Below are 24,984 nucleotides of genomic sequence, written 5' to 3'. Positions count from 1 at the left end.
AGCTGAGAGTTAGGGATGAAAGCCAGTTGGATTGTCAGCCAAATGACAATCATTTTTACCATACTACAGAGCTGTAGATAAAGAACTGTACTTGACCACATTTTAATTATTCACATTTGTTCTATTCCCTGTATTTAGGACTATTGCTGGGAAGATCATGGTTATTCTTTGGTAAATCGCCTTTATCCAGATGTGGGACAGTTGATTGATGAAAAATTTCACATTGCCTACAATCTTACTTATAATACAATGGCAATGCACAAAGATGTTGATACCTCAATGCTTAGGCGGGCAATTTGGAACTATATTCACTGCATGTTTGGAATAAGGTTAGTCTTCTTTCTGTATTTATAAAAAGATGTTTTCCTCTGGGCCAAATTTTCAAGTGCTTGGAGTGCATGTGCACATGGACACACACATAATCAAAACCCATCCCCTCCCCTATAACTTATTTTTATGCTATTTATGCTTCAAAGAACCAGTTTATTGCAACTTAGTTTTTTCTCCTCTTTCCTAGCTAGGCAGGAGGGAGAGTTAGGGACTTTGACAAGAGTTGAATGACAGCTGCCTCCAGGAAAGGGAGGACAAGCAAGCTGGTCCTAGAACAAAGTTTGTCACTGAACACCTTTAGTATCTTTTCTCTTCATATCATCTGTCTCCTGATACATTTATGTTTCTACCTCCTTGGAAATTAGTACCCTTATATTGCCCCTCTGGCTGTTCTTAGGCTCCCTCTGAGGATTACTTGCTCTCATAATACCTAATAAAAATGCAAAACTTTCATGTCCTTGCTGTTAGGTTTTTATTATGTTATAATGAAAATGCAGTCATTGTATACCACCTTCTCACACATGCACACAAACTCCAAGCTACAGTGCTTACTAGTTAACTATTTTCACTGTAAAATCAGGCTTTCTATTCATTTTATTAGAGACTCTGGTCAAAACCTACAAACCCTAGTTAATCTACTCTAAACTGATCTGGCATTTGAGGTACATCTGACCAACTTTAAACTAATTTCCCACTAATCAGTAGCCAGACTATTGACTTTAGCCTCCTGAATGGTTGTAGAACCAGCTTTGCAAGACCTTTCTCCTCTTTCCCCTGAAAACTCAATAGGAGACTTCAGTACCTATGTCATCAGGAATCCATTACCCAGTGCAGCAAAGCAGACAACTAGTACATGCAGAGCCATCTTGGCTTAAAGCAGGATAGGCTCTCCTAAGTATAGACCATCCTTCTGCCCACAGCCCCTGCCTTTTTTCTCATTTGACCCCAGAAACTCCTAGAAACATGAGTAAGGTAATTCTAATTATTTTTATTTACACAAGTGAATTTCTCTATATGTATATAGAGAGAATGTACTAGTACCAATAACAAACATAATTATTTTGTTTAATTTTGATAATACTCAAAATCTGTTCTCAGAATTTGTTCAGCCAGGCACAGTGGGTCACGCCCATAATCCCAGTACTTTGGGAAGCCAAGGCGGGCGGATCACTTGAGGTCAGGAGTTTTAGACTAGCCTGGCCAATATGGTGATACCCTGTCTCTACTAAAAATACAAAAATTAGCTGGGCATGGTGGCACACACCTGTAATCCTAGCTTCTCAGGAGGCTGAGGTGAGAGAATCACTTGAACCCAGGAAGCGGAAGTTGCAGTAAGCCAAGATAGCACCACTGCACTCCAGTCTGGGTGACAGGGCAAGACTCCGTCTCAATAATAGTTTGTTCCTCAGTGTGGTTGCATATTCATGATTGCAAATGTACACTACTGCTTGGTACCCAGTGCTACGTTAATATTGTCAGCTTTCAGGAATGATTTACTTGGGTAGTAGAAAATGTTCTGTTACTCTCCCTAAGTACTCTTGTTTCTTATCCCTTATACTCACTCATCCACCTGCAGTTGTAAAGCTCTATCATTTTTGGGGACAGCTGCCTACACAAAGAGGGAAAAAATACAGCATTAATTATTGATGTGTATACTTTTGTAACATGAAAACAGGTTATACACTGAAAATATCATAATTCTCCTTATGTCTTTCAACAGATACGATGATTATGACTACGGTGAAATTAACCAGCTATTGGATCGTAGCTTTAAAGTTTATATCAAAACTGTTGTTTGTACTCCTGAAAAGGTTACCAAAAGAATGTATGAAAGCTTCTGGAGGCAATTCAAGCACTCTGAGAAGGTATGTGCCTATTGTGGCTTGTTTACTCTGTAACTTAGCAATGATTCGTAGTCTCCTTCACCTAACCTAATTGGTCTGAAACCCTTTCCATCACCCCTCCCAACCCAAAGAAAAACATTCCAGGACAGCTGTCTCAGGTACGCCTTCAGAAGGGAACCTCATTATGGTGATAGAGTAAAAGAATAAAGATAGGGAGCACAGGTGGGCTGGCCCATCTTCAGAAGTGCTGGCATGGCTGTCAGCATGTAGAAGAAAGACTGTTTTATAAAAGCTGTGTATATGTAGAAGTGTCTGTTCTCTTTGAAACATCTTTATAGAAATTACTGAATAATGATTTGGCAGGGGAAGTTGTTATTCTGATAAAAGTGTCTAGATTTTCTGACATGTAACAAACCTCCAAGAAATATGGTAAAATATAAATGAAAGCTCAAACCATCTATCCAAAAATAATGTTAGGGCGGGCATGGTGGCTCACACCTGTAATCCCAGCACTTTGGGAGGCCAAGGCAGGCAGATCACTTCAGGTCAGGAGTCCAAGACCAGCCTGTCCAACATGGTGATACTAAAAATACCAAAAACTTAGTTGGGCATGGTGGCATGCACCTGTAGTCCCAGCTACTTGGGAGGCTGAGGCATGAGAACTGCTTGAACCCAGGAGGTGGAGGTTGCAGTGAGCCAAGATCGTGCCACTGCTCTCGAGCCTGGGAAAGAGTGAAACTGTGTATCAGGAAAAAAAAGACAGCTGTTTTGAGAAATTGATAATCTGTTCAACAAACCCAAGGATAAGTTATTCTGTACTACATAGGAAGTGTAGGACGTGTACTTATTTTATGTGTTCATTAGATTCACTGAAAAACTGATTGTGAATGTTTGTAACCCTTCCTTATGTATTTTATATTCAGGTTCATGTTAATCTGCTTCTTATAGAAGCTAGGATGCAAGCAGAACTCCTTTATGCTCTGAGAGCCATTACCCGCTATATGACCTGATGCCTTTCCTTCATTAAAGATGATTCTGGAATGATCAGCAGATATAGTCTACAAGGGGAAGGTACTAAACCCCAGGACCAATGGTAGACAAAATAATTCAGAAATCCATTGTGCCATGATTCCTTTAGTTTCTGCTATTTTTCTGTGGAAAACCCACTGCTGGCACAAGCAGTGACTGTTTGGCAGCTTCAAGTTTAGAGCTGTGAAGACAGGCTGCCATTCAAGTGTTTTGCTTTTTGACAGTACAAGATGCTGTGTAACTGTTTTAATACAGCAAATAGTAACTCTCCAAATCCTGTTGCTTTTATGTTAAATAAGATAACAAGAATTGGAGCATGCAAAGATGGGACTTGGATAATGACTTAAGCTTTATATATAAAGAATTTTAGAAGATCTTGGTGCTGCTATTCCTGCTGGAGGAATGAATAGATGGCTGTTTCAGTTAAGCTATTAGTAATAAAAGTGAACATTGCTACTATCTGAGCCTACATACATAACTTGTGTGATTTCAAATTGCATTATGTGTTAATTTTCTTGCATCTAAAAAAGCATAGAATTCCTACTCACACAGCTCAGCAACAACCATTTTGATGGTAACAGTTAATTTCTCTCATTAGTTTTTTAAATTCAGGGTTCTGGATATTAAATTATAATGGCATTCTTAAAGATTTTCTTCAAAAAGCAATCCTAAATGAAAGTGTGTAAATTACAAGAAGCTGGCGATCTTTTGATATGCTGTTTCACAGGATCCTGACACTGGAGGGCAGCTGTCTTGTGCAGTAGTTGTGTTTCCAGCATCGAAGTTGTGGGATATGTTGCTGTAGACTGCTGCGCAGTCCTGGGTGCATTCTGTGTCTCTGCCTCTGCCTGCCTCCTGGTCCCCCCTTTAAAGGTTGTGCAGCTCCTTAAATAATAAAGCTGGAAAACATTTTTAGTCAGGTTATCACATTTGATTTACAAAAACGCTAACTTTGTTTGAAATGCAAACAGGTTTGAAAATATGTATTAAGTACTTTGTATTCTGGAAGCGTGAATTGCTTTTGAAGTCTGTCAGTATTACTGGTATTTTTCAATAAAGAAGAATTTTTCTCCAATTTTATGTGCTGTCTCAATCTCTTAAAAAGTCATGACTTCACTATTAGTAATAATTTTGAGTTTCTACCTACTTTCATAAGCCAATTAAATAATAATGCTGTAATCAGATGAGACTGCTTTTAAATGGCAAAACACTTGAAGCCATTTTGAAAGATAGATACAAAGAAGAGTGGACTTTCTTTAGAATCTTATGTAAGACCATTTTTATTTATCTTGGAAATGACTGGTATGCCCCTATGCCTGCTCTCTTTTGAACTGTTTTAGAGTTCCAATAGAATGTTAAGAATTACTAGAAAGAAGGATTCATTAGGGAGAGACTGCAGAACAAAAAATGACACTTTATCAGACAAGTAGAAATAGCTCTAAGTTTAACTGAAGCGGTTGTGATAACTCTGTTACTCCTCAAAACATTTATTGAGCTCAATCTAGTGCCTGCCTCCAAATGTATGGGGTAGTGTGGAAGTGAGGGTTGGGAGCAATCAATTTTGAATAGAGGTGGTACCTGTCGTCAAGGATATTTACTCTTGTGAGAAGACAAGACTATAACCTTAGCTAAAAATAGAGTATTATCTTCAATATGTTTTATATTTAAAGAAACTTATAAGTACATTACTCATCGAATATGCATCACGCCTTTGTCCTCTTCTGCCTGCTATGGAGTTCTCTCACTATAGCAATACAATTGAACCCAAGAAGATAGTTAAAATTTTACTTATCCCATTTCTGTTCTTTGTTCCTCCTCTTGAAAATACAAAATTTCTAGTAGAGATTCTAATCAGCAGTAGAGTGATCACAAAACAAGATCAACTAGAATGCATTTAGTCCACTGGAACTTATAATCACTTAGAAATTGAAATCAAACTTTCAATGAGTTAAAAAATATGTTACCTAAAGTAATAAGAGTGCATGTGATACAAAGTTAATGTTTCAATGCCTCCCATTTAACAGGTGCTTCCTGTTTGAGTGTTTTCTCAAAAGTAAACACACAGGATTTCTAATGTTACTATATAATCTTTGAAACCAGTAGTTTTCAAAATAATTAGGGAAGGTACATTACACTGGGGATATCAAAACCTTCCCCAACCAGAGGAAAATTTTTTTCTAAAATAATATGAGAAGATTTCTGGTTGAGGTTCCCAGGATTCAAGAGTTAAAATATGAGTTTTTTTGGCCATATTTGGGAAAATTTTTATTAAGCCAAACTTAATCATCTCTAAGAATGAGGTTGATTTTGATACAGACCACCAGGAGATAAGTAGGTAAGTAAAACTTGTTGGATAAGCATTTTTTTATCAATATACTCTGAAATTTTATTAGCATATTCATATATGTGAATATCATATACGAATCAGAAATTTTATTAGCATATTTGTATATGTGAATATCATATACGAATCATACTAGTTTTTTTTGCTAATGCTAGTAGATGGGAGTAATGTCAGCAAGATGATGGACTTGGGAATTCCATGTCCTTATTCTCCCAGAGACACTAAGTTAACAATATATGGGCCAGAATATCTTTGTGAGAACTCTAGAAACCAACTGGGAAACTGCAGCACTAAGGCAAATGCAAAGCCAGGAAAAGGCTGCACCTAAAGGCTAGGAAAGTTGGGGATTTTGCTCACCCTAGCTCTTCCCTAGCAGAGGATAGTGTGATCAAGAGGAAGCATAAATTCAGCAAAGTTGCAGGATACAAAATCAGCACACAAAAATCAGTTGTATTTCTATACAGTAGCAATGAATGATCCAAAAAAATTAAACAATTCCATTTACAATAGCATCAAAAAGAATAAAATAGGAATAAACCAAGGAGATATGCGATGGTGTGAATGTTTGTGTCTCCCCCCACATTTGTATGTTGATGTATGTTGTATGTTGAAATGTAATCCTCAATGTGGTGGTATTAAGAAGTAGGCCTTTGGGAGGTGATAAGGTCAAGAGGGCTCTGCCCTCATGAATGGGATTAGTGCCCTTTAATAGAGGTCTGGGAAGCTCCCCTTCCACCATGTGAGGACAGAGCTAGAGTATGCCGTCTGTGAGGAAGAAGACACTAGGCACCAAATCCTTGATATTGGACTTTCCAGCCTCCAAAACTGGTGAGCAATAAATTTCTGTTACCTATGAATTACCCAGTCTAAGGTATTTTGTTACAGCAGCCTGAACAGACTAAGACAAAAGACTTACACATTGAAAACTGTAAGGCAGCAGTTCCCAACCTTTTTGGCACCAGGGACTGGTTTCATGGAAGACAGTTTTTCCATGGACCCAGGGTGGACAGTGCAGTGGGGGATGGTTTCAGGATAAAACTGTTCCACCTCAGATCATCAGGTATTAGATTCTTATAAGGAGTGTACAACCCACATCCCTCACATGCACAGTTCACAATAGGGTCCAGCTCCTATGAAAATCCAATGCTGCAGCTGATCAGACAGGAGGCAGAGCTCAGGCAGTAATGCTTGCTTGCCCACAACTCACCTCCTGCTGTGCAGTCAGTTCCTAACAGGCCACAGACCAATACTGGTCCATGGGTTGGGGACCCCTGCTGTAAAGCATTACTAAGAAATTAAAGACACAAATAAATGGAAAGACATCTCATGGTCACCCAGAGTGACCTGTAGATTCAATGCAATCTCTATCAAAATCCCAATGGCATTTTTCACAGAAGTAGAGAATTCCATGCTAAAAATCATCTAGAATCTTCAGCAGACCCTGAATAGCCAAAACAATCTTGAAAAAGAACAAAGTTGGAGGTCTCACACTCCCTGATGTCAAAACATATTGCAAAGCAACAGTAATCAAAATAATGTGGAACTGGCACAAAGTCAAACATACAGGCCAATGGAATAAGGTCCAGAAATAAAGTCTCACATATATGGCCAAATGATCTTTAGCAAAGGTACCAAGACCACTCAGTAGGGACAGGACAGTCTCTTTAACAAATGATGCTAGGAAAACTGGATACGCACATGCAAAACAATGAAGTTGGACCCTTATGTATTAAAAAACTCAAAGACCTAAATGTAAGACTGACAACTGTAAAACTAGATGAAAACACAGGGGGAAAGTTTCACAATATTGGATTTGGCAATGATTTCTTAGATATGACACAAAGTATGGGCAGCAAAAGAAAAAAATGGAATTACATCAGACTTAAAAATATTTGTTCATCAAAGGACAATCAACAGAGTGAAAAGGCAACCTATGGGATAGAAAATATTTACAAATTATATATTCGATAAGAGGTTAATAGCCAGAATATATGAAGAATTCCTACAACTCAAAAAATCAAATAACTAAAAAATGGGGCTGGGAGTGGTGGCTCATGCCTGTAATCCCAGCAGTTTGGGAGGCCGAGGCAGGCAGATCATGAGGTCAGAAGATCGAGACCATCCTGGCCAACATAGTGAAACCCCTGTCTCTACACAAAAATTAGCTGAGTGTGGTGGTGTGCACCTGTAACCCACTGGGATTAGTCAGGAGGCTGAGGCAGGAGAATGGCTTGAACCTGAGAAGCGGAGATTGCAGTGAGCTGAGATTGCGCAACTGCACTCCATGCACTTCAGCCTGGTGACAGAGCGAGACTTCATCTCAAAAAAAAAAAAAAAAAAAAAAGGCCAAAGACTTGAATAGACATTTCTCCAAAGATGATATACAAATGACCAACAAACAAAAATTATGAAAAGGTGCTCAGCATGACTAATTATAAGAAATGTAAATCAATATTACAAAGACACATTACCTCACACCCATCAGGATGGCTACTATTTTTAAAAATCCCAAAATAAGTGTTGGTGAGGATGTGGGGAAATTGGAATGCTTACGTGGTATTGGTAAGAATGTAAAATGATAATCACCACTTAAACACGATGTAGGTTCCTCAAAAAATTAAAAATAGAATTCCCATATGACACAGCAATTCCACTTGCTGTGGACTGAATATTTGTGTTCCCCCAAAATTCACAGGTTGAAGCCCTATGGTCTTCAGGAAGTGATTCGGTCAGGAAGGTGGAGCCCGCATGAGTGGCAGTAAACCCTTATAAGGAGAGACAGATGAGAGATGATCTCTCTCACCACCATATGAAGATAGAGCAAAAAGGCAGCCCTCTGCAAACCAGGAAGAGGGCCTTGACCACAAAGTGAACTGGCCAGCACCTTGACTTTGGACTTCCTAGTCTTAAGAACTGTGAGGAATGAACTTTTGTTAAGTCACCCAAACTATATTTTTTGTTATGTCAACTTGAATGAAGACATCACTTCTGAGTATATACACAAAAGAACTGAAAACAAGATCTTAAAGAGATTTGCACACCTATATTCATGGCAACATTATTCACAATAGCCATGACATGGAGGCAACCCAAATGTTCACTGACAGATGAATGGATAAACAAAATGTGGTATATACATAGAATGGAATATTATTCAGTCTTGGAAAGAAAGCAGCAGGGCACAGGTGGCTCACACCTATAATCCCAGCACTTTGGGAGGCTGAGGCAGGTGGATCACTTGAGGCCCAGAGTTCAAGACCAGCCCTGGCCAACATGGTGAAAACCCATCTCCACTAAAAATACAAAAATTAACCAGGCATGGTGGTGCATGCCTGTAATCCCAGCTACTTAGAAGGCTGAGCAGGAGAATCAGTTGAACCTGGGAAGCGGAGGTTGCAGTGAGCCAAGATCATGTTATTGCACTCCAGCCTGGGTAACAGAGACTGTTCTGAGACTCTGTCACAGGGAAGAAAAAAAAAAAAAGGAAGGAAATCCTATCACAGGCAACAACATGGATGAACCTTGATAATACTATGCTAAGCGAAATAAACCAGTCACATACATACACAAATATTGTATGGCTCCACTTATATGACATATCAAGTAGTCAAAGTCATAGAAACCGAAAGTATTAACAGAATGATGGTTGCCAGGAGCTGGTGGGGGTGAAAATGGGGAGTTGTTTGGTGCATACAGCTTTAGTTTACAAGATGAAAGAATTCTAGAGATCTGTTGCAGAACAATGTGAATATACTTAAACTACTGAACTGTACACTTGAAATAGTTAAAATGGTAGATTTTACGTGTTTTTTTAACCACAGGTTTTGTTTAAGTAGATGGTTCCAAATGGTCCAGCTTGTATGTGGGTCTAAGGGGAGCAGTTAAGTATGGAAGAGAATAGGTATAATGGGATCCCACCATGAGTTACTATATTAGTCGTAAATATGAAGGGGGCCGTTTAGGGAGGGGAGAGTTTGATTTTTCTTTTCCCTAAAAGTAGAATAAATAGCTTGCTATGAATGAAATACATTATATCTGTGAATGTTTTAGATAAATTAGCCCCTGTGACTTAAACTGATTTCATCTATTGGAGTGAATCTACCAGCATATACTTACCTTATGGACTACAATAAAGTGAGTGTCCCTAGAGGATTTTGCTGAGCCACATTAGGTATGAGCCCCAGACTAGAACCATTCTTTGAAAGTCTATTTGTTCCTAGAAATGTAGGTTCTTTTTTTTTTTTTTGAAAGAGTGTCTTGTGCTGTTGCCCAGGTATAGTGCAGTGGCACAATCTTAGCTCACTGTAACCTCCACATCCCAGGTTCAAGAGATTTTCATGAAACAAAGCCACTGGGAAGTTTGAACTGGGCAGAGCCCACCGCAGCTCAGCAAGGCTGCTGTGGCCAGACTGCCTCTCTAGATTCCTCCTCTCTGGGCCGGGCATCTCTGAAAAAAAGGCAGCAGCCCCAGTCAGGGACTTATAGATAAAACCCCCATCTCCCTGGGACAGAGCACCTGGGGTAAGGGGCAGCTGTGGGTGCAGCTTCAGCGGACTTAAACCTCCCTGCCTGCTGGCTCGAAGAGAGCAGCGGATCTCCCAGCACAGCGTTCCAGCTCTGATAAGGGATGGACTGCCTCCTCAAGTGGGTCCCTGACCCCCCGTGTATCCTGACTGGGAGACACCTCCCAGTAGGAGCCGACAGACACTTCATACAGGAGAGCTCTGGCTGGCATCTGGCAGGTGCCCCTCTGGGACAAAGCTTCCAGAAGAAGGAATAGGCAGCAATCTTTGCTGTTCTGCAGCCTCTGCTGGTGATACCCAGGCAAACAGGGTCTGGATGGACCTCCAGCAAACTCCAGCAGCACTGCAGCAGAGGGGCCTGATTGTTAGAAAAAGCTAACAAATAGGAAGGAATAGTATCAACATCAACAAAAAGGATGCCCACTCAGAGACCCCACCTGAATGTCACCAACATCAACAACCAAAGGTAGATAAATCTACAAAGATGGGGAGAAACCAGCACAAAAAGATTGAAATTCCAAAAACAAGAATGCCTCTTCTCCTCCAAAAGATCACAACTCCTTGCCAGCAAGGAACAAAACTGGACAGAGAATGAGTTTGACTAATTGACAGAAGTAGACTTCAGAAGGTGGGTAATAACATACTCTTCCAAGCTAAAGCGGCATGTTCTAATCCAATGCAAGGAAGCTAAGAACCTTGAAAAAAGGTTAGACGAACTGCTAACTAGAATAACCAGTTTATAGAAGAACATAAATGACCTGACGGAGCTGAAAAACACAGCACAAGAACTTCATGAAGCATATACAAGTATCAATAGCCAAATCTATCAAGCAGAAGAGAAGATACCAGTGATTGAGGATCAACTCAATGAAATAAAGCAAGAAAACAAGATGAGAGAAAAAAGAATGAAAAGAAATGAACAAAGCCTGCAAGAAGTATGGGACCATGTGAAAAGATGAAATCTACGTCGATTGGTGTACCTGAAAGTGACGGGGAGAATGGAACCAAGCTGGAAAATACTCTTCAGGATATTGCTCAGGAGAACTTCCCCAATCTAGCAAGACAGGCCAACATTCAAATTCAGGAAATACAGAGAACACCACAAAGATACTCCTTGAGAAGAGCAACCCAAGACACATAATTGTCAGATTCACCAAGGTTGAAATGAAGGAAAAAATGTTAAGGGCAGCCAGAGAGAAAGGTCGGGTTATCCAAAAAGGGAAGCCCATCAGACTAACAGTGGATCTCTTGACAGAAACCCTACAAGCCAGAAGAGAGTGGGGACCAATATTCAACATTCTTAAAGAATTTTCAACCCAGAATTTCATATCCAGCCCAACTTAGCTTCGTAAGTGAATGAGAAATAAAATCCTTTACAGACAAACAAATGCCGAGAGATTTTGTCACCACCAGGCCCGCCTTACAAGAGCTCCTGAAGGAAGCACTAAACATGGAAAGGAACAACCAGTACCAGCCACTGCAAAAACATAGCAAATTGTAAAGACCATTGATGCTATGAAGAAACTGCAACAGGCAAAATAATCAGCTAGCATCATAATGACAGGATCAAATTCACATATAACAATATTAACCTTAAATGTAAACAGGCTAAATGTCCCAATTAAAAGACACAGACTGGCAAATTGGATAAAGAGTCAAGATCCATTGGTGTGCTGTATTCAGGAGACCCATCTCACGTGCAGAGACACACACAGGCTCAAAATAAAGGGATGGAAGAATATTTACCAATCAAATGGAAAGCAAAAAAATAAAAAAGCAGGGACTGCAATCCTATCCTCTGATAAAACAGACTTTAAACCAATACAGGTCAAAAGAGACAAAGAAGAGCATTACATAATGGTAAAGGGATCAATGCAACAAGAAGAGCTAACTGTCCTAAATATACATGCACCAATACAGGAGCACCCAGATTCATAAAGCAAGTTCTCAGAGACCTACAAAGAGACTTAGACTCCCACACAGTAATAGTTGGAGACTTTAACACCCCACTGTCAATATTAGAAAGATCAATGAGACAGAAACTTAACAAGGATATCCACCAGGACTTGAACTTAGCTCTGGACCAAGTGGACCTAATAGACATCTACAGAACTCTCCACCCCAAATCAACAGAATATACATTCTTCTCAGCACCACATCGCATTTATTCCAAAACTGACCACATAATTGGAAGTAAAACACTCCTCAGCAGATGCAAAAGAACATAAATCATAACAAACAGTCTCTCAGACCACAGTGAAATCAAATTAGAACCCAAGATTAAGAAACTCACTCAAAACTGCACAACTACATGGAAACTGAACAACCTGCTCCTGAATGACTACTGGGTACATAACGAAATGAAGGCAGAAATAAAGATGTTCTTTGAAACCAATGAGAACAAAGACACAACATACCAGAATCTCTGGGCCATATTTAAAGCAGTGTATAGAGGAAAATTTATAGCACTAAAAGTCCACAAGAGAAAACAGGAAGATCTAAATTCAACACCCTAACATCACAATTAAAATAACTAGAGAAGCAAGTGCAAACAAATTCAAAAGCTAGCGGAAGACAAGAAATAACTAAGATCAGAGCAGAACTGAAAGTGATAGAGATACAAAAAACCCTTCAAAAGATCAATGAATCCAGGACCTGGCTTTTTGAAAAGATCAACAAAATAGACCACTAGCGAGACTAATGAAGAAAAATTAGAAGAATCAAGTAGACACAATAAAAAATGGATAAAGGGGATATCACCACCGATCCTACAGAAATACAGACTACCATCAGAAAATACTATAAACACCTCTATGCATATAAACTAGAAAATCCAGAAGAAATGGATAAATTCCTGGACACATACACCCTCCCAAATCTAAACCAGGAAAAAGTCGAATCCCAGAATAGACCAACAACAAGTTCTGAAATTAAGGCAGCAATGAATAACCTACCAACTAAAAAAAGCCCAGGACCAGACGGATTCATAGCCGAATTCTACCAGAGTTACAAAGAGGAGCTGGTACCACTCCTTCTGAAACTATTCCAAACAATAGAAAAAGAGGGAATCCCCCCCTAACTCATTTTATGAGGCCAGCATCATCCTGATACCAAAACCTAGCAGAGATACAATGAAAAAAGAAAATTTCAGGCCAACATCCCTGATGAAAATCAATGGGAAAATCCTCAATAAAATACTGGCAAGCCAAATCCAGCAGCACATCAAAAAGCTTATCCACCATGATCGAGTTGGCTTCACCTCTGGGATGCAAGGCTGATTCAACAAACATAAATCAATAAACATAATTCATCACATAAACAGAACCACAGACAAAAAACACATGATTATCTTAATAGATGAAGAAAAGGCCTTCAACAAAATTCAACAGCCCTTCATGCTAAAAACTCTCAATAAACTAGGTATTGATGGAATGTATCTCAAAATAATAAGAGCTATTTATGACAAACCCACAGCCAATATCATACTGAATGGGCAAAAGCTGGAAGCATTCCCTTTGAAAACCGACACAAGACAAGGATGCCCTCTCTCACCACTCATATTCAACATAGTGTTGGAAGTTCTGGCCAGGGCAGTCAGGCAAGAGAAATAAATAAATAAAGCATATTCAGTTAGGAAAAGAGGAAGTTAAATTGTCTCTGTTTGCAGATGACATGACTGTATATTTAGAAAACCCCATTGTCTCAGCCCAAAATCTTCTTAAGCTGATGAGCAATTTCAGCAAAGTCTCAAGATACAAAATCAATGTGCAAAAATCACAAACATTCTTATAAACCAGTAACAGACAAACAGAGAGTCAAATCGTGAGTGAACTCCCATTCACAATTGCTACAAAGGGAACAAAATACCTAGGAATACAACTTACAAGGGATGTGAAGGACCTCTTCAAGGAGAACTACACACCACTGCTCAAGGAAGTAAGAGAGGACACAAATGAACAAACATTCCATGCTCATGGATAGGAAGAATCAATATTGTGAAAATGGCCATACTGCCCAAAGTATTTTATAGATTCAATGCCATCCCCATCAAGCTACCACTGACTTTCTTTACAGAATTGGAGAAAACTACTTTAAATTTCATATGGAACGAAAAAAGAGCCCACATAGCCAAGACAATCCTAAGCAAAAAGAACAAAGCTGGAGGCATCACGCTACCTAACTTCAAACTATACTACAAGGCTACAGTAACAAAAAACAGCATGGTACTGGTACCAAAACAGACATATAGACCAATGGAACAGAACAGAGCCCTCAGAAATAACACTACACATCTACAACCATCTGATCTTTGACAAACCTGACAAAAACAAGCAACCGGGAAAGGATTCCCTATTTAATAAATGGTGTTGGGAAAACTGGCTAGCCATATGTAGAAAGCTGAAACTGGATCCCTTCCTTACACTTTATACAAAAATTAACTGAAGATGGATTAAAGACTTAAATGTAAGACCTAAAACCATAAAAACACTAGAAGAAAACCTAGGCAATACCATTCAGGACACTGGCATGGGCAAAGACTTCATGTCTAAGACACCAAAGGCAATGGCAACAAAAGCCAAAATTGACAAATGGGATCTAGTTAAAGAGCTTCAGCACAGCAAAAGAAACTATCATCAGAGTGAACAGGCAAGCTACAGAATGGGAGGAAATTTTTGCAATCTATCCATCTGACAAAGGGCTAATATCCAGAATCTACAAGGAACTTAAACAAATTTATAAGAAAAAAACAAACAACCCCATCAAAAAGTGGGCAAAGGATGTAAACAGACACTTCTCAAAAGAAGATATTTATGCAGCCAACAAACATGAGAAAAAGCTCATCATCACTGGTCATTAGAGAAATGCAAATCAAAACCACAATGAGATACCATCTCACACCAGTTAGAATGGCAATCATTAAAAAGTAAGGAAACAACAGATGCTGGAGAGGATGTGGAGAAATCAGAATGCTTTTACACTGTTGGTGGGAGTATAAATTAGTTCAACCATTGGGAAGATAGTGTGGCAACTCCTCAAGGGCCTAGAAACAGAAATATCATTTAACCCAGCAATCCCATTACTGGGTATATGCCCAAAGGATTATAAATCATTCTACTATAAAGACACATGCACATGTATGTTTACTGCAGCACTGTTCACAATAGCAAAGACTTGGAATCAACCCAAATGCCCATCAATGATAGACTGGATAAAGAAAATGTGGCACATACACACCATGGAATACTATGCAGCCATAAAAAGGGATGAGTTCATCTCCTTTGCAGGGACATGGATGAATGTGGAACCCATCATTCTCAACAAATTAACACAGGAACAGAAAACCAATGTTCTCACTCATAAGTGGGAGCTGAACAATAAGATCACATGGACACAGGGAGGGGAACATCACACACTGGGGCCCATCAGGGGGTGGCGGGCTAGGGGAGGGGTAGCATTAGAAGAAATACCTAATGTAGATGATGGGTTATGGGTGCAACAAACCACTATGGCACATGTATACTCATGTAACAAACCTGCACATTCTGCACATGTACCCCGGAATTTAAAGTATAATAATAAAAAAAAAAAAAAGAGAGAGAGAGAGATTATCATGCCTCAGCCTCCCAAGTAGCTGAGATTACAGGTATGTGCCATCATGCCCAGCTAATTTTTGTATTTTTAGTAGAGATGGGGTTTCACCATGTTGACTGGACTGGTCTCGAACTCACAACCTCAGGTGATATGCCTGCCTCGGCCTCCCAGAGTGTTGGGATTACAAGTGTAAGCCACCATGCCCAGCTGGTTTATTCTAACAGGTTTCAAGAACCCATTCAGTCTGGGACGCCTGCTCTCATCTCATGAGTTTTGGTGTTTTGTAGGGTGAGAAATGAGCTGTTAATAAAATCCTTTCTCCAAGCAGAGTAGTAAATTTACTTTTTGTTGTTGTTGAGATGAGGTCTCACTTTGTTGCCCAGGCTGGTCTTGAAATCCTAGCCTCATGGGATCCTCCCCTCTCAGCCTTCCAAAGTGCTGAATTACAGGTGTGAGTCAGCAAATTTATTTTTATTTCCAACTCATCTTCATTTGGCTAGTATAGGATAACAATAGTAATCTCAATCTTTTGTTTTTTAATCATTTATTCAAAGGCCGAACTCATCCTACAAAGAATGGCAAACTAAGAAAGTGCTTGGTGTTTTCAACACCCACTCCACATCATACACTGGACTGGGCCATTTGCCCATTTAATGGTTTGTTCCAAATTACACTACAGTAAAATAGATATGATTCCCATTTTACAGTTGAAGCTCAAGAAATTAAGTTACTTGCTCCAAAGGTAGCAGGGGAGAGAGTGGATTCAGATGCAGGTCTACCATTCACCTAAGCCTGCATTCTTTCTAATACATTACGTCACCTGTCAAACACGGAGAGTTACAATTAGAAGGACTGTCTTAGTCCAGTCATTTTATTTCGAATGAAAAGATAACTCTCATTTTAATCTATTTTATTTATTTAATAAACAAATGGCCCAAAGCAGTTTTCTTTAAGTTTTTCTGCTTACTCCTTCTCTTAATATGAGGACCAAAAAGGTACTGGTACCAAATGAGAACCCTTATTATTTGACGTAGTAAGAATTAGTATAGATCCTATGTTGTAACATGTTCCACTCATGTTGACTACTCTTCTTTCTATATAATCTAACAGCCTTCATTGCACAGTTCATTTAACTTATGAACACTTTAATTCCAAAATTGCTAAATCAAGATTTTAAGACTAGAACTAAATTGTTTAATAGAGAATAGAAGAAAAAGTCATTTACTTAAAAATGCATATATTTTCATCTTACATTTCTCATAACAGGAAATATAACATGTATATACGTTTTTCCATAATACCTAACAAGAAGAAATGCTTATTTTTAAAAAATACTTCGGCTACTCACTAAAACCAGTTCTTGAAAAACTTTCCATGTTTGTTAATCCTGAAAAAAATGTTCACATTTGTTACCAGTTCTTAAGAATGAGGGAGACGTGACTTCCTGTTTCTACTGTTCACCTGCATCACGTTAGAAAGAGGGAATGGGCAGGGGTTCTAGGAAGGTGTGATGTCTCTGAATTCGGTTGAGAAGCTGCTGTGCCACAGGTTTGAATTCTGTTTCCCAGTGGAGTTTGTGATAGTTTTTTAGGTCTGGATCAAAACTGCCATCCAGTGCTAGTTCTTCATCTGTATTAGAAAAATTTAAATTACAGCATTATTTAGAAATGTAATCCTATTGAATATCATTTAATTTTGATGATATGAGTTAAACTCACCCTGGGTCACCCTTTAATACCAACGTAACACAAGATAGGATTTCAGAGAAGTTCTTTACTCTCTTCTGTTCTTTATGAATACATCATTTTATTTTATTTTATTTGGAGAGGCAGGGTCTCCATGTATTGCCCAGGCTGGTCTCCAACTCCTGACCTCAAGCAATCCTCCCACTTTGACCTCCCCACGTGCCAAAGTGCTGGGATTACAGGTGTGACCTACCTCTCCAAGCCCATTACTTTACAATTAGTATATTTTGGTATCTTAATTTAAATGGGCAATATTTTTTTCAAAAAAAATCTGGCCAGGTGTGGTGGCTCATGCCTGTAATGCCAACACATTGGGAGCCTGAGGTAGGAGAATTGCTTGAGTCCAAGAGTTCAAGATTAGCCTGAGCAACACAGTGACAGCTCAGAAAAAATAAAAAATAAAAAAAAAATCAGAAGATTATCTGGGCATGGGGGCATGTGCCTGTGGTCCTAGCTACTCAAGAGGCTGAGGTCAGGAGGATCGCTCGAGCACGGGAGATTGAGGCTGCAGTGGGGCATGACTGTGCCACTGCCCTCCAGCCTAAGCGACACAGCAAGACCCTGTCTCAAAAAATAAAAAATCTGAGATTGAACTGAACCTTTATTTCAACTAATTCCTTAGTTTTTTATATGTAAGTTTGTATCTAAAAGTTCGATCACAATTTCTCAGAATTACTTCCTTATATGTACATAGAAAAGTTAATTACTTCAAAGGTTAGATACAAAAGGAATCAGGAAATCTTTTAGGAAAGTAGTTCAGTTAAATTTGACACTTTAAACTTTACTGAAACTCAGAACTTTGCTGGCTTCACAGCAGCAGGGAAGCAGTCCTTTGAAAACACAACCTTCCAACCCCCTACTCTCTCCAAAACTGAAAACTAGGAGGCCTTGGGAATCCTAAGGAATATTAGAATCCCAGGTGAACCCATGGATAATGCAGAAAAGAACTTGTAAGAATAAAATGCAAAAGTACAACTTCGATTTCTAATCCAAGGGCATCCTGAATTCTGGGAACACCATATATTCAATCCAAGTAGGAAGATAAATGGCCACTGAGGTTTCCGTGCTCATTGCCACAGCAATTTTATGTGTTGATGTTGAGCCTCACACCCTGTGTGACAGACTTCAGAAAAGTACACTGACCTGCCAGTCAGATTAGCTCTGCCACTTCCTACATCTGTGACACGAGGCCAACTTCTTAAATGGTAACCACTAAATCCTAAAACAACCACAGATGTTGTTACTTACATTGCCAACATTTTATTTATTTTTATTTTTATTTTTGCGGGGGGAGATGGAGTCGCGCTGTGTCACCCAGGCTGGAGTGCAGTGGTGCAATCTCGGCTCACTGTAACCTCTGAATCCCAGGTTCAAGCAATTCTTCTGCCTCAGCCTCTTGAGCAGCTAGGATTACAGGCATGTGCCACCACACCCGGCTAATTTTTGTCTTTTTAGTAGAGACAGAGTTTTACCATGTTGGCCCAGCTGGTCTCCAACTCCTGACCTCAAGTGATCTGCCTGCCTTGGCCTCCCAAAGTGCTGGGATTACAGGCTTGAGCCACTGCGCCCAGCTGCCAACACTTTTTTATAGGGCCAATTAAAATCCTATTATAAAATGCTTCATGACTCTGTTGATATCAGATTTTCTATACTGAATATTTGTGTACATTCACTGTGTCCTTTGGCACTAGGGGTGTTAGTGTCACCACCCAAAATAAGATAAGGGAGTCTGGAATCCCAGTTTGTACCTTCCTCTCATCACAACCAAGTGGTCAACTATGCAGTTCTAAGATAAACTCTTAAGCAGACACAAACACTTCGGCAAGGAGCTCCATAGAGACCCTGTAAGCAAACCTAGATCTCCCCACCCATGAGACAACTGGGCCCCGAGGGGAGGAGAATGCAGGCAGTGTTTGGTGCCTTCAAAGCTCTTCCTGTTTGGCTACTTCCGGACAAAAAGAGTCAGGTAGTCCCAGTGATTTCAGATTTCATTTCGTTTTTTGAGACAGAGTCTACTCGGGAGTGCAATGGCGTGATCTCGGCTCATTGCAACCTCCATGTCCCAGATTCAAGTGATCCTTGTTTCTCAGCCTCCCAAGTAGCTGGGACTACAAGCATGTGCCACCAGGCGAGGCTAATTTTTTGTGTTTTTAGTAGAGATGGGGTTTTGCCATGTTGCCCAGGCTGGTCTCGAACTTCTGACCTCAGGTGATCCACCCACCTTGGCCTCCCAAAGTGCTGGGATTACAGGTGTGAGCCACCGCACCCAGCCAGTGATTTCAGATTTCTAGACCATCTTCCTACTCACTGTTTTCCAGATTTTCTTAACATTAAACTTGTTGACAAGTGAATTCTGCTGTATAAAAATAAAATTCTGTTGTATAGAAAATGAATTCTGTTATATAAAAAATAAATTATGGGCTGGGTACAGTGGCTCACGCCTATAATCCCATCACTTTGGGAGGCTGAGGCCGGTGGATCACCTGAGGTCAGGAGTTCGAGATCAGCCTCGCCAACATGATGAAACCCCATCTCTACTAAAAATACAAAAAATTATCCGGGCATGGTGCTGGGCACCTGTAGTCCCGGCTACTTGGAAGGCTGAGGCAGGAGAATCACTTGAACCCAGGAGGCGGAGGTTGCAGTGAGCCATGGTCATGCCACTGCACTCCAGCCTAGGCAACAGAGAGAGACTCTGTCTCAAAAAAATAATAATAATAATAAAAGAAGGAAAGAAAGAAAATGAATTCTGTTGTAGAAGTCCTTCTTCCCCAAGCTGCTGGCGGCTAGCAGTATGGCCTGTGCATGTCATAGTCCCTTCTTCCTCCCAGGGCTTTGGTTGGATTTAGTGGTTTTAGCAAAATTTCTGTTGGGTGTGTGGCTTTTTAAAATCTAATGTCAAGACCATGTTACTTGTCTTGAGGCCCAGCCTATAGTTAATCCACCCACAAACCATATTAATTCTAAATTGGGTTAGACAAGATAACAAGAATAGCCAAACAACTACAGGTAAGAGAAATGAGGTCTAAAGTTTCAAAGTAAATACAGTGACATACATTAAAAGTGCCATATCACATGGGGTATTAAATTTTGGAACTTGTACTGCAAAGAGTAGCAGAGGCTGATTGAGTAAAAATTTAGATCTATGATTCAATGTTTTTTTTTTTTAAGAGACAGAGTCTCATTCTGTCACCCAGGCTGGAATGCAGTGGTGCAATCATAGCTCACTGTAGCCTAGAATTCCTGGGCTCAAGTGATCCTCCCACCTCAGCTGAGTGGCCAAGACTACAAACACAAACATCTAGCTAATTTTTTTACTTTTAGTAGAGATGGGGTCTCACTATGTCGCACAAGCTGGTCTCAAACTCCTAGCCCCAAGTGATTCTCCCACCTCAGCCTCCCAAAGTGCTGGGATTACAGGCACGAGCCATTGCACTCAGTCTTTAATTCTTTTTAAGATTTGAATCATATAAGTTAGAAACTGTGCGTCATAGTAAGTATTTTGCATCATGACTCTGTATACATATACCTACTTACATACAAATAAATGTTTCAAGTACAATACTTGTCCTTACTACATATAATATATTGTGATATTTTCTTTCTTTGTTAATTCATTTTTCAAAGATGCTGGTCACAACCAACTAAATTGATTTCCTAACCTGCAGTGTGAAAAGTGCTTATTTAGATAACCAATCATTCTTAAGCTTTCTTTAGGCACAGCATGCTTCCAAATACTAAAATTTGGGGCAAAGTATTAGAAAGGATTAAAAGACCTTACAATAATCAATGATCATTACAACACAATCATTATTAGAAGTTTGTGTCCTGTAGCATCTATAAAAGCTTTCTTTACTCACTACACTATTTCCTAGCTAGCTGTTCAGCAGCAGGTGGCTGTTTAAGGGATTTATCATTGCCCTGACCATTCTCTTATAAGGTAAAGTTGTCGAATGTTCTAGAAGCCCCTGATAGCTCTTCAGCATAGGTTGATATGATCCTCCAACTTGAACATGGGGCCCCACTCTACCCTTGTCACAAAACCTAAGTGCCCACTGCCACATAACTTATGATGAACATGCAACAGCCTAGTGTACTTCCCATTTGCAACAATAAACTGCACACATGGTCATCAGGTGCCAGCTCCCCGCAGAGGGGCTCATGGTAGACTGGAGTGCTCAGTACACCACTAAGAACTTCAGCATCAACACACTGCTTATGAGCTCATAAGACATAACTGGAATATAGTGGACAGTTTCAGACCACGTTCTTTTAAAGCCACTTTCCAGAAAGACTGTCAACATTCCAACGATGTTGATATATTACTTCTCCCTTTTTTCTAGTCACTTGGCAAGAAAAAGTTAGGTGACTTACATTACTATAGAAATTGCCATACCAGTATTTCCAAAAACAGTGCTCATACTTCAACGTGGGCCTCGGTAATTTAATAGCTCATCCTGTTTCCAAAATGGCCTGTTTTTTGTTTTTTGTTGTTGTTGTTTTGTTTTGTTTCTTAGCTATCTTTGTAAAAGAATTGAAATGCAAATATACTCTCACCCACATGCCCATTTCACTTGCAGCAGTCCCACTGCCCAGACACAGCCTGTCAGAAGTCAGGGTCTGAGTGCCCACTGCCGAGAGAAAAGCACAGCCCAGCACCCAGCCCACGAGGCCCAGTCCCCACGGTTCGTGAAGAGGAGCTCTCGATCACGTGAGAAACCTGGGATGCACTGCACAGTGACTTGGCTCCCTGAGTGAGCTGTGTTTATTTGCTGTTATCCATGCCACAGTCTCCCAGCAAGGGTGGGGTGGAGTAAGGGTGTTTTAGGCAACACAGGGCTAGTTGGTTGTTTTTGGATGGAAAGTCCTGCCTTTGCTACAGTATGACTTCAGGCAAGCCACTTAACTGTCCTAAAACCTACTTTCCTTATCTGTCACCTAGCTGATGGCCTCAGAGAGATCTTTCAAAAATAGAATAAACATGCTTTTAAAGGGATATAGCACTATTGAAAGAAGGTACCACCATTGGTAGCCAATCCACATGCTGCTATCAAGTACCTTCTTTGTATGAGGCAATATCCTTTCCCTAAGGTGGTTCAGTTGGAAAGGGGAAATAAAACTCACAAAATAATAATACAGGATAATTACAGGACAAGTTCCACAATTCATGATTGATTGCTATATAAGAAGTCTAGATTTCCTATGACTAGACTATGACTGTGGGCTTGAGAAGCTATGTGGGAAGGGCCTGCACCTGGATAGGCAGATTGGGATGAGCAGGTAGGATATGGAAGAGAACATGTGCAAAGGCACAGAGGTGGGAAAAGCACGACCAGAAGTCCAATTTGGCTACGGAAAAGTTGGGAATGGACCACAGTCAGCCCTTCGCATCCACGGGCCACACGTCCACAGGTTCAACCAACCACAGATAGAGAATATTTGAAACAACAACAACAATAAAAAGAATACAAATAAAAATCACAGCACGACAACCATTTACAAAGCGTTCACATTGTAGGTATTATAAGTAGTCTAGAGATGGTTTAACATGTGCAGGAAGATGTGTGTAGGTGAAATGCCGATTCTATGGCATTTTATATCAGACACTTGGGCATCTGTGTTGGTATCCGAGGGAGGCCCTGAAACCAATCCCCCCAGATACCAAGAGGTGACTGTAACAGGCAGCAGGGCCCACTGAAATGAAGTGCCTTCCAGGTACACTGCCCCTGCTGAGAAGCCAGCCATGCCCACACCTCCTTCTGATCCATCTTTGTGCCACACGGCCCCACAGTCCCACCACCCTTGTTATTTATGGCTGATTGCCGCAGACTTGGGTAACAAAGGAAACCACACGTAGCCTGTCACCGGGTAGCTGCTGCCTACGCAGGAAAGCCCTGGGCCACAGGACAGTGACTCACTGAGCCAATCGTATCTTCTCCCTGAGTGGGTGACATAGGAAAGTGCCCTGGCAACAGACACACACAGGGAGGGCAGCAAGTGGAAGCCTGGAGGTTGCTGAAGCCATGATCTAGAAGGAGCCTAGAGGGAGTAAGTGGGGAGAAAATTCTTTCCCTAACAGCGGACACAACACAGCTGCGTCTCCAGAATGGTGGAGCCCAGGGGGCGGAGCTCATGACGCCAGCGGCTGAGGGGTCACTTGGGACTCCCAGCTCCTGACTGGCTCTCTGGGAGGCTTTGAGCAGTGTCTTGTTTCCTGGCTTCTTTCTTGTCTGTACACTCTTCCCTTAAGCTCCTTTGCTAACGAGAGCAAGGGCTCTCAATCCTAGCTATTATCAGACTCACCTGGGGAACTCTGAACACAGATTCTCAGCCTCATCCCAGAGCTTCTGAATCAGAATTCCTAGGGCTGGGGCCGGGAAGGTGTTTCTGGTTTTTGGGGGTTTTTAACTCCACGGCTGATTTCAATGCTCTACCACCATCGAGAACTGAATTAAGGCAACCTGAACATACATTTCTGCTTCCTACAACCTGAGACAGTTTAATGCTCATGGAGCCAACTGTGAAGCTCAATGATTAAAAGAAAATGCTTACTTTTTTTCCTTATCGTTTTAAAACACATATACAAAATTATATTTACCTGGAAAAACCAAATTTCACATCGACCTAGCACACCCAATTCTTTCAAACAACTCCTGAGTTCCAATTCCTGCTTAGTGGCATAGTGTTACAACACTTAAGTTTCCAGAGCACGTCAGCCACCTTCTGACGACTTGCTATGTGGCCGGCACTGTGTTTAGGCTCTTTGTACACATCTGCTCATGTATCACCCTGCAAGCTGGACATTAATTATCCTCATCTTGGAGATGATAACATATCATTTCGGAGCGGCTGAGAATCTGTGTTTTTAAAAGTTCCACAAGTGAGTCTGCTATGCAGCTAGGATTGGGAGCCTCTGCTCTGGTTGGTGAAGGAGTGTAAAGGAAAGGTGTCTAAGCTTTCTCAGGTTGTGGAGAAGTTGAACTCAAACTTTAAAAACTCAGCACCTATGGCTTCTGAGTGACCTTGAGCCTTTCCACATGGCCTCCCGGATCCAGTATGGTGGCTGGGCAGTGATGGGTACATCTCCTCTATTTGGGAAAAAGGATTATTAAAAACACTCATTTACTGACCCAAATCATTGTTTTTAGAATTAACCCAGGATGAAAAAAAAGTATTCTAAAATTATAAAAAATTTTTAAATGTAAAAAATGATCCTGGCCAGACAAGGTGGTTCCCACCAGTAATCCCAGCACTTCGGGAGGCTGAGGTGGGAGCATCGCTTGAGCCCAGGAGTTTGACACCAGCCTGGGTAACATAGTAAGACCTCATCTCTACAAAAAAAAATTTTTTTTAATTATCTGGGCATGGTGGTATGTGTCTGTAGTCCCAGCTACTTGAGAGGCAGACGCAGGAGGATCACTCGAGCCCAGGAGTTTAGGGCTGCAGAGAGCAGTGATCGCGCCACTGCATTCCATCCTGGGTGACAGAGCAACAAGCAAAGAAACAATCTTCTTTCCTTTGATTTGTATCAGTGATTTCCTGCCTTTCAAGGATATAAACCCCATTGTAATGCCAAA

General features: G+C 40.5%; 2 protein-coding genes across 16 annotated transcripts in view; one reads left to right on the top strand and one right to left on the bottom strand.

Moving 5' to 3' along the window:
- Positions 1–4,278, top strand: part of SESN1 (sestrin 1) — a 106,793-nt gene extending 102,515 nt beyond the window's left edge. For all 5 annotated transcript variants that reach the window (XM_015137608.3, XM_015137609.3, XM_077999246.1 and 2 more), the window contains 3 exons: positions 139–329; positions 2,051–2,195; positions 3,098–4,278. In XM_015137608.3, the coding sequence (XP_014993094.1) occupies positions 139–329; positions 2,051–2,195; positions 3,098–3,184 (423 nt within the window). In that variant the 3' untranslated portion in view covers positions 3,185–4,278. The remainder of the gene's footprint in view (positions 1–138; positions 330–2,050; positions 2,196–3,097) is intronic.
- An 11,911-nt stretch (positions 4,279–16,189) lies between these two features.
- The window catches only part of ARMC2 (armadillo repeat containing 2), a 219,886-nt gene continuing 211,091 nt past the window's right edge, over positions 16,190–24,984 (bottom strand). For all 11 annotated transcript variants that reach the window (XM_077999240.1, XM_077999241.1, XM_077999244.1 and 8 more), the window contains one exon: positions 16,190–17,291. In XM_077999240.1, the coding sequence (XP_077855366.1) occupies positions 17,134–17,291 (158 nt within the window). In that variant the 3' untranslated portion in view covers positions 16,190–17,133. The remainder of the gene's footprint in view (positions 17,292–24,984) is intronic.

This window comes from Macaca mulatta, chromosome 4, assembly GCF_049350105.2.
Source record: "Macaca mulatta isolate MMU2019108-1 chromosome 4, T2T-MMU8v2.0, whole genome shotgun sequence".
NCBI lineage: Eukaryota > Metazoa > Chordata > Mammalia > Primates > Cercopithecidae > Macaca > Macaca mulatta.
The sequence above is the reverse complement of the archived record's forward strand: the minus strand, read 5'-3'. Positions and strand labels throughout refer to the sequence as shown.